This window comes from Penicillium cosmopolitanum (assembly GCF_028827165.1).
Source record: "Penicillium cosmopolitanum strain IBT 29677 chromosome Unknown utg000005l:1.0-4006212.0:1.0-4009387.0, whole genome shotgun sequence".
Taxonomy (NCBI): Eukaryota; Fungi; Ascomycota; class Eurotiomycetes; order Eurotiales; family Aspergillaceae; genus Penicillium; species Penicillium cosmopolitanum.
The window spans coordinates 1,057,873-1,075,198 of record NW_026622675.1 but is presented as its reverse complement, the minus strand read 5'-3'; the positions used below and the strand labels follow the sequence as shown (position 1 = coordinate 1,075,198).

The window sequence follows — 17,326 nt, the reverse complement described above, 5'->3', positions numbered from 1 at the left end:
AGGTGAAGTGAGGTGAACTGAATGAAATGGCCCTTTCGATTGGTCCTGGGCAGAACTTTCGGGGGTCTTTCAGCTAGTGCGAACACTAGCGCTGAGGTGCTGCTACAGAACAAGTCCTAAGGACCTAAGCGTGGTGGGTGCCAACTGCACATCATTCACACCGGCGGCTACGGGGAAGCAGTGGCAGTCATGCAATACGAGTACACATGGCATAGAGATGGTATCAAGTCTGGGTACCTTTATGGTGTAAATAAAGAATGATATACTAGGTACAATAAGTACGAGTGTTACTAAGTAACCCCTTTGCGTATACTCCATACTCCTACTCCTACTCCTACTCCGTGGACGACCAAGGTTCCAGGGACTGAGGGACTGGACTGGGAGGGTCTGGGCTGCAGAAAAGCAAGTGTGATGGGAGATCGAGGACATCCCCACTTGGTCGAGCGTGAGTGGGTGGAGTCGGGGCTGCCCCTTTTCGTGGTACTCGTACAGCGTAAGGTGGAGGGAGTCGTAGATTAGTTCCAGTATTCTATATTCATGATAGGTACGAGTACTTGCCGTACTAGCAGAAGTATAGCTGCAAGCTTCAGCTCCCGCTGCACTGTACATCTCCCGTGCCATGGGATGCCGGTACCTCATGGTAGTAACTTTGGATAGGTAAGATACTATATACTAGTACTAGTACTAGTGTAAAAGAAAAAAAAAGAATAGTCCAAGGCCAGGAATTGAACCTGGGCCATCGTATTTCTTTTAAGACGATATGCTACCACTGCACCACCTCGGCTTAATCACTGGCTTAAGCCAGAAAAAAAAAGATAACAGAAATGTCCAAGGCCAGGAATTGAACCTGGGCCGTCGCCGTTCGAGAATCGGCGACATGCTACCACTGCACCACCTTGGCTGGATCACTCCAAACAGGCCCACTCTAATTTCTGAGCCAATGAAATGCTCCCTAGTACAGTACAGCTACGCTCTACTCCAGCTACCCCATACTCTCTGCTCACGTGTTGCCTCCGCATCCCGAGGTTCACCTTCACATGCAAGTGGAATGATCCAACCACTGCTCCTTCAACTTCAACTTCTACTTTTCATGTTTCCTCTTGAACACTCCTTCCAATAACAAATACCCCCATCCTCCTCATCCTCCTCCATAACCCCCCCTACAACCCCTACCCTTCGATCCAAGAGCTGGTCTCTGGCTCATGGCACTGCATCGTCATTAAATAACGGCTCTCGGACCTGGGCAACAATGGCCGCCCAGTCCACTCTCCGTCGCCCGGAGGACCCCCCTCGTAGCCCTCTACCTGCACTACTCAGACCTTATCCGATCCCGAATCAGCAAATCCTCAAAAACCACCCGAGTAGTGGCTACGATCGCCCTACTACTCTCCATCATCGGCTCCGCATATGGTGGATACAACTGGTACCGAGAGGGCGCGAAGGAACGAGCCCAAGGCCGCCGGTTACTACGTCGAAACTCTGGCATCCGTGGCAAGGATGGCTCGCGGACCATCTATGTGCCATATAAGGGTTCCCGGACATCCAAGGTTCTGATCCACCCGACCAAGCCGACCACCTTCGATGCCCATCGGCGACTCTTTCTCAATCCGCCCGCCTCCGCACGCACCGGAGAGGAGGGGTCGGTCAATCAAATCCCTCCACCCACGACAAAGCCCGGATTAAACCTGGCCTTCTTGCACCAGTTCCTCAGTCTTGGGAGTATCATGGTCCCTCGATGGGGAAGCAAGGAGACTGGTTTGCTCATGAGCCATGGCCTTTTCCTTTTATTCCGAACATACCTATCACTCTTGATCGCACGGCTCGATGGCGAGATCGTTCGAGATCTAGTCGCTGGTAAAGGCAGGGCATTCACGTGGGGAATCGCTAAATGGTGTGGTATCGGAACCCTCGCCTCCTACACCAACGCGATGATCAAGTTCCTCCAATCCAAGGTGTCGATTGCCTTCCGGACCCGATTGACGCGATACGTCCACGACCTCTATTTGACAGACAATAATAACTATTATAAACTCATGAATATGGACGGCGGGATCGGCCAAGGGCCCGACCAGTTCATCACCCAAGATCTTACCTTGTTTTGCTCGGCTGCAGCCGCGTTATACTCCTCGATGGGTAAACCCATGGTGGATCTTTTTGTCTTCAACTATCAGCTCTACCGCTCCCTTGGCCCTCTTGCTCTCAGTGGTATCCTCGCAGGCTATTTCAGTACGGCTGTCGTGCTTCGGAAACTGTCCCCGCCGTTTGGGAAGCTCAAGGCTGTCGAGGGTAAAAAGGAAGGCGACTTCCGCGGTCTACACTCTCGTCTATTGGCCAATGCAGAGGAGATTTCGTTCTATGGCGGCGCCGATATCGAACGTGTTTTCCTGGTTCGCAGTTTCAAAGACTTGCAACGATGGATGGAAGGCATCTACAGCCTGAAAATTCGATACAACATGCTTGAAGACATGATTCTCAAGTACTCCTGGTCCGCCTTTGGCTACCTAGTGACCTCCTTGCCGGTTTTCCTTCCCGCCTGGGGTGGCTCGGGTGGTGCCATGGAGTTGGCCGATATGCCCGTGGAGGAGAAGATGGGCCGGGAGCGTGGTCGCATGAAGGAATTCATCACCAACAAGCGTTTAATGCTCTCGTTGGCTGACGCAGGCGGTCGCATGATGTACAGCATCAAGGATATCTCAGAGCTTGCCGGTTACACTTCTCGAGTCTACAATCTCATCTCTACACTTCATCGTGTGCATGCCACTGCCTATTACCCACCGCGAGGCTCGCACCCGGAGCTTTATTCTCTCGCCGATGCCCAAGGTACCACTCACAATGGGTTTGACGGAGTTCGCTTGGAGCAAGTGCCCATCGTGGCTCCATCTCTCTACCCAATGGGCGGAGACGAACTCATCGAATCGCTATCCTTTATCGTCCACTCGGGAGAGCATTTGCTCATCTCGGGTCCCAATGGCGTCGGCAAGTCTGCTATCCCGCGTATCGTGGCTGGATTGTGGCCCGTTTACCGGGGTCTAGTCAGCCGACCGCGAGGATTCGGACTAGACGGCATCATGTTCCTCCCCCAGCGACCGTACTTGAGCGTGGGAACTCTCCGTGACCAGGTCCTTTACCCTCACACAGAGGTCGACATGCACGAAGCCGGTGAAACAGACGCTTCATTACAGAAAGTTCTTGATGATGCCCACCTGGGCTATCTACCCCAACGTGAGGGCGGCTGGGATACCCGCAAAGAATGGAAAGATGTTCTCAGCGGTGGTGAGAAGCAGCGTGTTGCCATGGCCCGACTATTCTACCACGAGCCCCGATACGCATTCATCGATGAAGGAACATCGGCCGTCTCTTCCGATGTGGAAGGTGTACTTTACGAGCGGGCGAAGGAACGAGGTATCACTTTGATCACAATCTCGACACGTGCCTCCCTGAAGAAATACCATACCTTTAACATGACCCTCGGGCTCGGAGAGGAGGGCGAGCGCTGGGAATTCGAGAGGATCGGCACGGAGAAGGAGAAGCTCGGCGTTGAGAAGGAGATCCAGGAGCTACGCAAACGTTTGGATAAGGTGGATGAGTGGAAGCTTCGTCGGGAAGAGATCGATAAGGAATTGTCGAAGGTCTGGTCTAGCGATGGTGAAATTGCGCCGCCGCCTTACCAAGAGAAGGATGTAGAACCAGAGCTGGAGACAGAGACAGAGTCGGTCTCGGAGGTACCTTCGGAGGTACCTTCGGAGGTACCCGCTGAAGGCACGGCTAACTGAGGTGATTGATGATACCAAGTGCAGAAGGGCATTGTCTGATTTTGGTTTTTTAAATGTATGCTGTATACCATCTGCTTTTTCCTGTTTACGAGAGCAATGAATCTTGAACTACAGAACGTCCCCAAACTGGTGTCACCACCTACACTCTTATCTACTGCAAAGATCTACTCTACCGTAATAAGACTCGGAATAAATTAGGAGTATCAATATTCCAGTTAAGATTCCAAGGTTACTTTCGACGGGTCACATGTATCTCGTGTTTTATTACCGTATGGAGTAACTGAATAATCATGATGACGTTATAGAATCAACCGCCATAGTACATATACACAGTGTCGAACCCATGAAGCCCGCAAGGTTTTCAGCTTTGTTATGAGCTTCCATAAGACACTGCTTGACTATCGGGTTCCTGGGCATCGAGCCCTTGCAACGTTCAAGTTGTACCAAACACGGATATTAAGTCCTACCATGCCTATTACGCATCACTATCGGATTCCTCATCGAGCCACTACAACGCTATACCAAACACGGAGTCTATATCCTACTACCATACCTACTAGTACAGTGTTTCACTATCGGACCCCTCATCGAGCCCTTACGAAGTCGTACCAAACACGGACAGAGCATACTACTATGCCTACAGCAAGGTTTATTAACGACAACATCACAGTGTCTTGCGACACCGATGTGAAGTTGACACTCTATGATGAAACTAATCCTGATGAACCTTGTACTTTACTCTGCCCCGGCGAGACCAGGAAAAACTTTACTGGAAAAATCATTTGTATTGAACCTTATTCGACCTATGCTGTTAGGTCGTGGCAGGTTTGCGAGGATGTGGACTTCGCTGCTAACAAGGATGTTACTGTGACGGATCAGAGTAAGCATGCTACTATTTAAAATAACTAATACACTTGAATGAATACTGACTAGTTATCTAAGCGCTCGAACAAGGGAATAAGGTGGTTACGTTCGGTTAATGCGAGGATGGAACAAAGCCTGCTGAGTATATCTATGGATGTATGGAATTCCGTTTTCAACTTCAGTTGTATACGCAATCCATCAAATGGGACTACCACACAAATTGTTTAAAAATTTGTGGATTCAAATTGATTATACTGTTATGAAACAGATTAGGTGAGGTGTGCTATAAAGCTTGCATCTTTTTCCAAGTCAAGTAGCAGTAAAATTAGTTTCGAACTTGGCATGCACTGGTATTGTAGTAATTGATTATTCATAGTCTTCCTGTAGGTGATGATGAGTTTCAAGGTGAGTATCGTGTCAGTTGTATCAAGTTACAAGAAAATGCACTGCGATATATGTCTAGTTACTCTTTGTAACAAATACTACGTGCTCCATTGACAAGGGTACTCCAGAAAACTCTTAATATAGACGAGCGTGTCTTGGCAATTAGGAGTTGAGAAAAAACCGAAAAGTGAAGGTGGGGACACCAGCTTGAGGACTTACTGTACAATAATACCCTTTGCCCCATCAGATGGATGTGAACCATAGAACTGATTGTCATCAAAGCTGCCTGGTTCGCTTGTTTGAAGTGCTAGGCCATGCCTGGGGCGTGGGCAGTATAGTCTCAAGATATAGAGCCCAATCTTTTAATATAATCCTAAGCATTTCCTAGTCACTGGTGAACCCTACCTATCACGTTCCACGACATTTAACAAGGTAGTGCCAGCTATTTGGTAAATCCCAACTCTTCATCAGAGATCTATACTATATATGCCCCACCGGTAGTTCCACCGCCTTCCCTCTTCAGTAGCTCCCAAATTGAACCGGCAGTACTGATAAGCTATCGGCCGCTCTATTGCGACGCGCGACCATTCACCACTGCAGGGTGCCTCGATTGTTTGTCCCAAATCAACTCCTCCACAACGGCCCCTCGTTTACGTCTCACCTTTCCGATTGATCCCACTTGTTTTCCAGATTGTCCCAATACTCTCTGGCTACAAGCTTAACGTATCTGGGGCACCACCGCCCCGTGCAGCTCTCCCCACCGACATCTGGGAGCTGCTCGACACACTTCAACATGGCCGAAAGTGATTTCTCAGAAGATGCCAATGTGGTCGTCATTCCAGTAGACGATAGTCTCAGTGATGGCAAGAGAGAAACATGGCCCCTCAATGACCCCAAGCACAAATATCGTGCTGTTGACGACACCAAATGGAGAGAAGCTCTCGCCGAGATGTGGATCGAAGACACCGGTGCCAAAGAAGAGGGTAAGTTCAATGGCGACTATTCTGAATCTCTGAATCTCGGAGGAATCTGGGGGACAACCTTTGTTTTGGTCCTTTTAATTACTTCGCATCTTTCACCTTTCGTCTGGTAACTTCTTGGCTAACTTCTGTTGCTCCAATAAGGTGTCGCATACATACTTGAAAAGCTCCCCGAAGGGTATCGTATCTTCGACCGGCCTCGAGGAACAGATCATACCACTGTGAGATTCTTCTTCCGGCTCCTCACTTTCATTTCTTTGAGCTCACATCTTCCCAGCGTGATGCCTTTCTGTATGGTCATCCCAGCGGATCTTATTTCCAGTCACGAGCAACCTTCATCGTTCACTTTCGATGGTTAATGTCTGAAAGAGTTAGCCACTGCAAATGCAAACTTTGCATCAAACCACCAAAGCTTGCAAAACTTGCAAAACTTGCGAAACCTGCGAAACCTGCAAAAATACAGCCCGTGGCAGCATACCAAGCAGTCTCCTCTAGACTGTCAACGGGCGGATTTAAGCTACCACGGATCCGTGAGTTTTTCCCTTTTATGAATCATGCTACTGAATCTCTCTGCCTAGCGCCATCATGTCATCTCCTCCAGTTCAATAATCGATGATATAACGCCTTCTCTAACAACCACCACAGGTCGAACCAGAGCCGAACTCGCGGCAGGACTCAGCCCTGAAGAAGCCATGGCCCGTCGTGCGGCCCCTCCCAAGGATGCTGACAGGAACAGCTTCATTCTTGGGCCTAACGGCGCAGAGGGCCCTGATTATTGGAGAGCATGGATCATAGAGTTGAAGAACCAGTCCCCCATCCCATGGAAATCGAGGTAAACCAGCCTCTCAACAAGAACTGGGTGTTTGGCAAAGACCTGCTGGACAGCTGTTTTCTCCAACTCGGTCTAGATGCCACTTTCACACCTCGCAAGGGTGAGACCGTCCTCTGGACACGGGAAATGGACGGGACACTGGAATGGAACCGGGGTACGCGAACTTACCAAGTCCTCGGGTATGATGGTACATGGAAGGGTACACCCCAGTGGCAAGCTGGAATTATCACCCAAACCCCTGTCTCTGACGACAAGGTGATCTACCCGGCAGACATCCGTGACTTAACTTCCGAGGACGGCCTCGCCAACGTGACCAACACCGGTTTCCGTGTCGAGTGTCTTCCCGACCCAATCGCCGATGACAAGAGCTTCTCAAAGCATGCAAGCTATGTCCCCTTGAAATGCATCAAGCCAATGAATTCCTGGGAAATCTTCCTAGACAAGGTCCCGCGCGAGAAGTGGCACCCGACAGTGGAATTCGCTCTCACAACCACTAGTTCCTTTAGTTTGCTGCATCACCAGTGGTTCCGAGGCACCTGGCCAAACGCTCGCGTCCATTCGAAAGGAGTTTGGGTGGGCCACGAACTGCTCGCTGTTAAAGATACGATCCGACTCAAGCCTTTCCGGTTGACAATCGAAGACCTAGAGGACCACGACAAAGCCAACACGGCCTCCCGCAAAGTCACCGATGTGATGACTATCAAGGACATATGGCTTGAATGGACAGATTGCATCGACGACCCAGACAGAGAAGCCTATGCAAAGAAGGCCACAGTCTGGATTCAGGGCCAAGTCTACACTCTAGACAAGGACCGTCTGAATCGCACCAGTCTATTCGGATACAACCCCCTGGAGAAACTCACCGACCACGAGGTGGACTCTGCATTCAACCAAGTGGGTATGTCGGAATACGGCGACTGGTACCGCATGAACGGCGGCAAGACCTGCCAGATCACCCCTGGCTCAGTTCTAGGTCGTTGCTATGAGCCCGTGCCAACCAAGCTCCACTTCGGATCTTTCGACCTAGACTATGATCTCCAAAGCGTTCTCAAGGCCCGCCGGTACAGCTCACAGGTGGACAACCGCATTCCCGACGGCCATATCTGGTTCTTTGGGGATAACCGCGTGGAGACGCTTGGCCTGGCCGAGCTGAACGGAATCAAAGTCGGACCTGCGGCCGAACTGCACCAGCAACCTCATAGATGGGTATCAATCCTGAAGATAAACGAGGGCATACACAGCCCACGCGATGTCCTGATGGCTGATCTCGGCGAGACTGGCAAGAAGAGAGGACGACCACCTAAGACCTTCGAGGACATTGGCAAAACCAGTCGTTTGGTTAGTAGCGGGTTAGGCCTGCAGCCCGATTCCTCTGTTGAGGACGAAGATGGCGAACTCGAATCCAACAGCGAAGAAGGGCTCAATAAGGAAGAGCTGACCAGATCGATTCCATACAAAACCATCCCGTCATCTGAATCGGACGATGATAAGATCGAGTCTGGTTTCGCAGCGGGTATTCAGGTAGTCATCGATGAGGATAATGATGAAGATTACACTGACGAGTAAGGGTGTGGAGTGGGTACTGTTCGGCCTCTGGGATTCTGGCCAAGTGTTGGGATCCTATGAGGCTGGCGGGCAGTGAAAAACAATTTCCATGAGAGAACCTGACGAGTAATGACATGTACACTACGATCTTCGCGAGGCAGATAGCTTGACCTCGATGAACCAAAACGCTTTACCTTAATTCTTCCGCCTGCGGAGTCTGTGTAATAGAACCAAAAGTCACTGTAGCAGTATCAACTCTTCATTTAGTAAAAGCTTTGACTGTCGGAAATCCTGCCCGGTAGAAAACTTCGGACACAATTGCTGATGGCGTATATAGAAGGCTACTAGTAGCTTCAGATCCATGGTAGACGAAACAGTTTATATCCAGTTGTACTATATAAGACTTAGAAAGTACATAAACAAGCATCGGCAGTCCTAGCAACCCCAAGTCACAACTCAATAAGTCTTCTGCACAACACCCCTCGCAAACTCCGCAAAAGTAACACCATCATCCACCTCCTCACCAAGATTTGGCTGCGTAAACACAGCCAAAGTATTCCTAGCAATCCGCCCAGTCCCCGTCTTCGCCCCCTTCACAAAATGCGGCACGGCCCGAAACTTCCCCTTGGTAATAATCTGCAATGCCTCACCCGTCTGGAAAGCAAGACAATCCTTAGGAATATTGACCTTAACAATCTGACCCGTTCGCGAACGAATATACAGTCCCGCCGCAGGATCCGGCGACGAGGGCAATTCAGGAAGAACATCTCCAACTGATGAAGGTAGAGACGGAGGCGAAGCTTCTTCATCGAGAAACATGGCCGAAGTAAGACCGGTCAAACAGCCATGATCAACATGCGTAGCGCACCAGTCATCATCGTTAGCTGCTTCGTCTGCCTCGCCCTCGCCCGAAGGAAAATAATGCAACAATCTCGCCTTGGTAGTCAAACTCCCCTCCACAACCCTCTTCAAATACCCCCTGGAATAACCCTGAATCTCCGACTCCGCAAACCGATCACAAGCCCCCGCCACCAGAGCCGCAGTATCAATAATCAACGAGCAAAGCTCCTGCACCGAGCTGCGAAAACCGGGCAATTTCCCGCTATCGGGCCAGATGTTTGGCGCCGTGTATTGTGGGAAATCGGGGAATCCGTCGGCGGGGGCGTTTTGCAGATTTGGATCTTGGTAGAAGGCGCAGTTTATGTAGTATGAGCCCTTGTGGGTGTCGTATTGGCCTGATTTGAGGGTTTCTTTGCCGCAGGACCAGCCGACGAGGTATTTTGATTCGGGGCTTTCGAGGGTTTCTGGGGTGTTTGTTAGTATTTTTGTGACATTTTACTTTCTTACTTGATGTATTATTCTCCCTCTCTTCTTTTGGGGTTGGATTGGGGTTGGTTGGGTCAGGACTGTACCTAGTTCGGCGGCTGGGAGAGCTGCGAGATACGATGAATTGGAGAGGACTTGGGCGCGGAGTTTAATGAACTTTTCTGGCAAGTCCTTTACGATCATGATTCCCAGGGATGACGGGCCAAAGGCCTCGGTGAGGGTGTCGAATGAGACGGTGCCTGTAATGTGTGGTTAGCTGTGGTTCGCAGTATCTGGGTGATTGGGATGGGATTTAGATCCAACCATTTTCGAGATCTCTGAGGCTGACGGTGACTGCCTGGGCCACGGGTGCTTGAGTGACACTCATTGTGCTGGCTATACTGGGGTGCTGTGAGAATTCCTCGATGGGTTGATGTTTTCTGTAGGATCTTTCCAGTTTCCCCGCTTAAACCGATAAGACGCTTAGCGGCGGCTGAGGTTACAGTCAGTTACAGTTGCTGCAGTGCTAGGCTAGGCTAGTGCGGAGTAAAGATATCAGGTGAAATGTGAAGATGGTCATTGGCTATTAGAGATATTGATATTGTACAGGGGTATTAATTGGAAACAGGAACATGGAACATGGGGCATCTACTCCGTACATCGCACATCGCACATCGCACACAACAGCCTCCATTTACTCAGTGCGACGGCTAACAGCACGGAGAGTGCCAAATGGCAACACATCAGCGATACGCTTGGCTCCTGTGAAAAGCATGGCCAGTCGGTCAATGCCACATCCCCAGCCACCGGTGGAAGGGAGTCCCCATTCCAGGGCTTCGAGGTAATTCTCATCCACCTCGCCCGGTTCTCCGACGGCCTTGCCGAAGCGCAGCTGGTCCTCGAATTTGCGGCGTTGTTCGAAGGGCGAGTTCTCCTCTTCGTAGGTATTTACAACTTCCTTCCCTTCGATGAAGAGTTCACCGCGTGCGGCGACGATTTGCTTTGTAACGGGGTGTGTGAAGGATTTTGAGAGCGGGGAGAGACATTCTGGCGGATTGATGATGAAGGTTGGATCGATGCAGTCGGTTTCGACGTAGATGCTGCACAGTTCGTCGAGGAGGCGAGGGAGATTGGCGTTTTCGGGTAAGGGGAGGGAAAGGTCGTGGAAAAGAGTGCGGATCTCGTCGAGGGCAGAGGGGGAGGTGAGGTCGGGGAGTTTCCGCTGTATACGTTCTTCGATGCCACCGATGAAGTCGATGCGGCGGAATGGCGTGGCGAAGTTGGCAGTCGTTGGGTTAAGCGTGCCATCTTCGTTGAGGGCTTTAATATGGGATGCCATTCCCGACAAAAGGTCCTCGGTGGTGCGCATCAAGTCCTCCAGGTTGGCGTAGGCCTGGTAGAATTCGCAAGTCGTGAACTCGGGATTGTGTGTCTTGTCAATGCCTGTCATACGTTAGCAATCTATATCTTCATTTGCATGCATGCATGCATGCATGCATTTTCTTCGATTTCTCCCCTCTGTGCATACCTTCATTGCGAAAAGATGGGCCAATCTCAAAGACCTTGTCGAATCCTCCCACGACCAACCGCTTCAGCCACAGCTCCGGCGCAATTCGCAAGGACAGCTCACGATCCGGGAACTCTGTGGCCGAAGTTGAGAATGGTCGGGCAATAGCACCACCGGCCTCAGCCCCGATGATAGGGGTATTGACCTCCATAAACGACCGGTCCACGAAAAACTGGCGCAGGTATTGTGTCAAGGACGACCGCGCACGAATGATCTGTGCCACCGATGGATCGGCCAAGAACTGAACATGGCGAGGATAGGGCGAAGTCTCGTGGGAACTGTCACGAAGAGGGATATCGTGTAGACATGGCGCGAGTAACGTAGGAAGCTCCGTCGCATCGACGGTGAGCTCGCCTCGTCCAGTGCGATGTGGTTTACCAGTAATAGCTGGAAGGAATTAGTACAAAAGACCTCATAATTTATCCACGGATATAACGGATGGGAAAAATGGGCTGTCATACAAAAGGCATCGCCGCGACGAAGCAGACGATATAACTTCTTAAACTGCTCGGGAGAGACGCCTTCAAGCTGGCGCTTGTTGCACATCACTTGAATCTTATGACCATCTTGCACGATATCGAAAAAGATCAATTTGCTCCCGGCCAGTCTATAGGTACGAATCCTACCTAAGCTAATCTAAGTATACAATACGGAAGATGGACGCAAAGGTCCTAGAAGCTGGGGTGACCTACCAGAGACCACCACCGGCTCCTCTACTGATTCATTGTTTCCCAGGTGGGCATACCGTGTGCGGAACTCGCCGCAGCTCACGGTGCGCGCATCTGTCACCAGGCGCGGATATGGGTCACTGCTGACCTGAGAGATCTCTTGCACGCGCTCCTGGAAGGCCCTCTCCGGCGATGCAGAGGCAGTACTGCGGGCAGACTGGTGGGTTAGTCGGGTTGTTCCTGTTGTTGTGTTGATAGTTGCAATCCGTAACGGGGACTGGATTCGATCTGGCAATGCTGTACTGAGGACAATGTTAGCAGTGTCCAGGTGGCAATTCAAAATGTAATAAACAGAGCAAGAATTTTGAAAATTGGTCAGATTTAAAGTCCGTTGCGTTCATCTGTCCGAAGACATCAACTGCAGCGGTTCTGAAGCAGGTGGGAGAAATCATCATAATAAAAAAGGAAACAAGAAATAAAACAAAACAAGGCCGAAGCCAACGACAGCAATGTCTTACCTGTTCCGACTCAAGCCCTTCAAGCTTCGAAACAAAACTCGAGGGCGGATTGAATGCATCGCGAAAAGTGCAGTGCAATTGCAATTGGGGGGAGAAAAGAAAAGGAAGTTGGCAAAGTCGGAAGTGCAGAAAAAATATGTTCTCAAAGGCGGAGAGAGCCCTTTCTGCGGTGTGGAGCCTCCCAAGCTGCGCGACCTCAAGACTTCCGGTCCGCATCCAACTTGACCACCCCCATCCATCTCATCCATCCATCCTACGTGAGTTGACTTCCTTCCCCAGCGCCCATCACGAAAGTCTCCCTCTTCTAATTCATCAATCATGGCCAGCTTAACCTCCAACCAACACCACCCTCCACATATTCATAATGTCGTTCCTTTTCGGCGGCCAGCCCAAGATGTCCTCGGAGCAGAAGATCGCTGCTGCTGAGACTGAGGTTGAGATGATCTCTGACATGTTCAGCCGGTGCGTATCTCACTCATACAATTGACATGGATGATTCTTTCCCCCAACTCTGTCGCTGGACTAACCCCCGCGCTAGTCTCTCCGAGTCCTGCTCCAAGAAGTGCATTCCCGCCGACTACCGCGAAGGCGACCTCAACAAGGGCGAGTCCGTCTGCCTCGACCGCTGTGTTTCCAAGTTCTTCGACGTCAACATCAAGGTCAGCGAGAAGATGCAAGGCGAGGCCGCCGCCAACGCCCAGCAGGGTGGTGGTGGTGGCATGGGCTTCGGCAGCATGTAAAGTGCTGAAGCTGAAGTCGCGACACACAACAACCCTGAGGAAAGAAAGACAATTCGGTCAATTAGTGTATAGAGATTGATCGCGGAGCTCTTTTTTTCTTTTTTATTTGTTTTTGATGAACCTGATTCACCTCTTCAGGTTGGAAGCTCAGGATGACCAGAAAGAGTCTGTTTGATGATGGACACGTTTATACCGTCACATTCGAGGTGAAGGACCACCGATCTAAGGTCTATGTACAATAGGATAAAAATAGGGAAAACATGGAGAAATGTACCAAAAATAACAAACAAAAAGAAAAGGGCAAAGTAGCTATACTAGTATCGTACAAGTGTGTCCTCGTAACAGTCGCCTCAAGGTGTCGGGAATCCGAATGACCGCCGCACCCACGCCATCCAGGAAATGCTGCTCTGCTCTTCCTCGCCTTGGAGGAGCCCTTTGACCCGCGTCTCCACGTTGAAAATGTGTCGTTCAAAATCAGTCAATCCCTCTTCCATGTCCTCGACCTTGGACTCCAGAACGTGAAGCTCATAATCAAGTTTCGCACCCAGGAGCTCCACACGCTTGACGCTGTCCGTGAGCTGGGAATGCTCATCCGTAAGAAGGTCACTAGATCTCTCACGAAGTCGCTGATAATCGCCGAAGCGTTCAAAATAGACCGTGTTGAGTTCTTCGTAGCGGTCAGAGAGTATTTGGTTAAGCCCGTCCACAGAATCGACTTGGCGCTCGACCCAGGGAACACAGTGTTCACTTAATTCGAGAATTCGAGAGCTGAAGATTCGCGCATCAGAAGCCAATATGTCTTCTTGGGCAATGGCTTCCTCTAAAGTTGCGTTATCCTTGGCCTGTGGTTGGCCGACGAGTGGTTCCCAGGTCAACACGACTTCTTCAACATTGCTGAAAGATAAATGCCGTGGGCATCGACCATCGTCCCGATCCGCGTCTCCATCGGGGTTGCGGAGCTCTTTACAGCTCTGGGGCCGCCGTAGAGCCATCATGGCCAGACCAGCAGCGGATTCATCGAGGCCTCGTTCTCGTTCACTTGATGCTGCAGTTGAGTGGGTTCGCGTTCGTTCGATATCAGATTCGTCGTCTATACTTCGAATAGGCTGCAGCTCTGGGACTTCATCGACTTCTTGAGTCTTTACATCTTCCTCGTTGGCTTGGGGAGGGGAGTCGACATGGATTTCTGGAGGTTTCGCATCGGAACTTGTATCGGGAGCCTGGGAGGACGACTCCTCTTCATTTTGGGTTGCCGACTCGTCAATTTTTGTCTCTGGCAACAGGTCAGACTTAATTCTCCTGGGCATATGTCTCTCTGTATCGCTGTCGAGAGATGGTCGATACGCGATATCATGGTGTACATCGATGCCTTCACGAGAATGTTTGTGATGGGAACGGATGCCGACTGCATCTTTGAACCGACCGAGACCAGCTCGAGCGTCGGATACTCGTCCACTGACACCCTTTTTTCGATGCTCCTTTTCTTCTATAGTCAAGGATTCAGGTGTTTTCCACTGCCGGTCCAGTCCAGATGCAACTCGCTCGGCATGCAAATCTTCCGTCGAGTGCCTTTTCCGACTGGCCCAGACGTAGCCACCTTGGTCGTCTTTGGTAAACATCATCTCCGAGCCCGGGGCATTCGTAAACTCAGTATCGGTGCCACTCTTGCGGGCTTTTCCAAGCCAAAGCCACTTGGCCCTTGATCCGTAAACACACTGTACAAAGTAATCAAGGTCCAGAGTTTCGACATCGGCAATGCCACCTTTCTCTCGCCCGCGAACCATTCCCATGACCATCTCGCCACCCTGGCCGCCGAGTTCAGTCATGGTAGATTTGATCGCATCGCTCCACCCTTCAGAGTTGGCTGCTTTGGCCGTGACACGATGGAGCCGATCTAGAGTCCGCCGGTCAAGTCTTCGCGAGCGGTTCATTTTCTGCGACTTTTGGAATCCACCAATTCCTCTCTTCAAATTATCGATATCAAAAGCATCCTTTCCAACGGGTGCTCCACAAGCGTGAAGTCGGTTTCGCGCACCCAACAACGTTCCTAGCAGGGCTGCCACACTAGTCGGTCCCAGAACTCCATCACTGGGTTCGACATTGTACAACTCTGTACCGATATCCGCCCACCAATTTTCGATCGCCTTTTCAGTAACATCACACAGCAAGCCATCCACATATTCAGGAGCTAATTTGTCAAACACCATCAATGCAATCTGACACTGCTTGACCATCTCAATAACGGCAGTTTCAGCCGGCACGCGCTCACTCGCACGATAAAGCTGGTAAAACTTGGCTTCAGTCGCAGCCAACGGCCGCTGTAGCTTCAAGCCCGCGCGACCAGCACAACCAAGCCGTTTCAAATTCTCATTCACAATGAAATCATTCCGGTGTTTCCTGATATCACCTTCCGGAACCGGGAGAACCATCAGTGAGGACGGGAATGAGCCCAAATCCGTCACCATGATCGTACCCAGCGGCGTTTCCTTCGACCGAGCATGGTATTTCTTCATCGCGTCGAAATACATCTGCAAACGAGGTGACCATGTCGACTCATCTGTTGGAACACTCAACACGCCCGCCACAACTCTATGCGACGATTCGCCGGTATATGTCGATATCACAAAGGTGGGATGGCTCCGTGAACAGGCCCAATTTTCAACGATGTAGATCTCGTACCCCTGGAGGAATTCTCGTCGATGTAGGACGTCTGTAGATGGATCTTCTTCGAGGTATCGCAGGGCGACTGGGTCGGTGAAGACGATGCGTTGGTGACCGCGTGGTAGTCGCTCAGGGACGGGGTCGTTCGTATTGGAGGCGGGGCTGCTTTTGATGGCGTCGGGTGATTTACCAGCATCAGCCGGCGCAGCCTGTGCGGCGGACTGCATGGCGGCGGCAGTGGCAGCAGCTTATCGAAATGTGTTATGTGACACAGCTGGAGAGAAATGAAAAGTTGCTTTGAGCAAGGACCATTTCAAGACACGCAATGTTCCCACACCTCTGTCGTCAGGGAGGCGCTGACCTTCCTTGTATCCTCCTGGTCGATCGCTCATGTAGGAACCACGGTGACATGTCCTGGGAATGACTGTCGCTGCATCCCAGCGGTTGCGGAGGTAGGTAGGGGGAAGTAGTACGAGGAGTAGTAGTAGGAGTAGGTCGTGAAGCTCCTGGGAGGTTCGTGCTTGGAGGCCCCGAAGGCTGCAGAATTACCGACGTCACGACGGCGGGCGGTGGAGGATCGACATATCAGGTACGGAGAAGGGTTACTGAACAGGGGTCTGCAAGGGACACAGGGACTGTCACTAAGCAACAATAGGGGTCGCAGGGTGGCTCTCATGGGCGTCGACGCGCTACAGGAGGCACTCGTAGGATAGCTACTGGTTCTCGCGAATATCTCCAAGTGGGCGCAGGGACAGAGCTCCAGTGGATCAATTCAACTAGCTAGTCCTAGGATGTTTATGATTACGCGTCTGTCTCGATAGGATATTCTCTTCTCTACAGGCTACCAGCATGGGTAGCACAGTAATGAAAAGAAGACCATGCGGTACATCGTGGATGATCATCCAGAGCACCAGCAAAAAGCACGAAGGCCGAAGCCAAGGCACTTGAAGGCAACTTGTTTTTTTCAAAAATTCCTTGTCGACCCTAGGGCCAGCAAGAGTGGTCACGTAGGTAGTTTTCAACTAGCAAAAACACGATCTCGGATTTCTCCTCACTGATACGCGTCAAACCCGTGCACTAGGATAAAGAAGAAAAGAAAAAGAAGCGGAAGAGCGGAGGGCGGGAAGATTTATTTATACGGCCCGGTGACTCACGCTAGCCGTAAGCGAGGGTGGGGTCTAGCTAATCAGAGAGCAGCATTAGAGGGACTAGTCCCTTCTAGGAAAGGCCTACCCAGGAGCAGGAGCTCCTCTATATTAGGGTCTGTACGAGTATCAGTCTGGGTAGTATAAGCATGAGTATGAGTATTCTACTGCTGACACTGAGTTGGTACTGACAGAATGCACTCCTCTAGCACCAGTACTATTATATAGTAGATGTGTCCGTATCTTTCCTCACCTCCATTCTACCCATTGTGAAATCCCCTTTGACCAAACCCGCCCTCACGTTGTCCGTTAATCACCAGTCACGTGTCATGGCGTAACAGCGG

The 17,326-nt window shown here is 50.8% G+C and overlaps 7 protein-coding genes across 7 annotated transcripts; 4 read left to right on the top strand and 3 right to left on the bottom strand.

Annotated features, from left to right (window-relative positions):
- Nucleotides 1-1,249: 1,249 nt before the first annotated feature.
- Nucleotides 1,250-3,773, top strand: pxa1 (putative peroxisomal ABC transporter (PXA1); the record flags this gene model as incomplete). The annotated part of the gene is made up of 2 exons (XM_056628088.1): nt 1,250-1,292; nt 1,366-3,773. The coding sequence occupies 2 exons, from the start codon at nt 1,250-1,252 to the stop codon at nt 3,771-3,773; spliced, it is 2,451 nt and encodes an 816-aa protein (XP_056490822.1).
- Nucleotides 3,774-4,406: 633 nt separating this feature from the next.
- On the top strand, nt 4,407-4,714 carry N7509_003450 (uncharacterized protein; the record flags this gene model as incomplete). Its single annotated transcript, XM_056628087.1, has 2 exons — nt 4,407-4,653; nt 4,707-4,714. The coding sequence occupies 2 exons, from the start codon at nt 4,407-4,409 to the stop codon at nt 4,712-4,714; spliced, it is 255 nt and encodes an 84-aa protein (XP_056490821.1).
- A 1,100-nt stretch (nt 4,715-5,814) lies between these two features.
- N7509_003449 (uncharacterized protein) lies at nt 5,815-8,399 on the top strand (the record flags this gene model as incomplete). Its single annotated transcript, XM_056628086.1, has 5 exons — nt 5,815-6,004; nt 6,146-6,222; nt 6,279-6,531; nt 6,647-6,833; nt 6,887-8,399. 5 exons carry the CDS (start codon nt 5,815-5,817, stop codon nt 8,397-8,399), a joined length of 2,220 nt encoding a protein of 739 aa, XP_056490820.1.
- Nucleotides 8,400-8,834: 435 nt separating this feature from the next.
- Nucleotides 8,835-10,071, bottom strand: N7509_003448 (uncharacterized protein; the record flags this gene model as incomplete). The annotated part of the gene is made up of 3 exons (XM_056628085.1): nt 8,835-9,682; nt 9,791-9,943; nt 10,008-10,071. 3 exons carry the CDS (start codon nt 10,069-10,071, stop codon nt 8,835-8,837), a joined length of 1,065 nt encoding a protein of 354 aa, XP_056490819.1.
- Nucleotides 10,072-10,377: 306 nt separating this feature from the next.
- N7509_003447 (uncharacterized protein) lies at nt 10,378-12,219 on the bottom strand (the record flags this gene model as incomplete). The annotated part of the gene is made up of 4 exons (XM_056628084.1): nt 10,378-11,126; nt 11,212-11,637; nt 11,712-11,876; nt 11,943-12,219. Coding segments are annotated over 4 exons (1,617 nt in total), but the record flags the coding sequence as incomplete, so codon positions are not given.
- A 581-nt stretch (nt 12,220-12,800) lies between these two features.
- On the top strand, nt 12,801-13,176 carry N7509_003446 (Tim10/DDP family zinc finger protein; the record flags this gene model as incomplete). The annotated part of the gene is made up of 2 exons (XM_056628083.1): nt 12,801-12,898; nt 12,975-13,176. 2 exons carry the CDS (start codon nt 12,801-12,803, stop codon nt 13,174-13,176), a joined length of 300 nt encoding a protein of 99 aa, XP_056490817.1.
- Nucleotides 13,177-13,526: 350 nt separating this feature from the next.
- N7509_003445 (putative Sin3 complex subunit (Stb2)) lies at nt 13,527-16,064 on the bottom strand (the record flags this gene model as incomplete). The annotated part of the gene is made up of 1 exon (XM_056628082.1): nt 13,527-16,064. One exon carries the CDS (start codon nt 16,062-16,064, stop codon nt 13,527-13,529), a length of 2,538 nt encoding a protein of 845 aa, XP_056490816.1.
- Nucleotides 16,065-17,326: the final 1,262 nt, after the last annotated feature.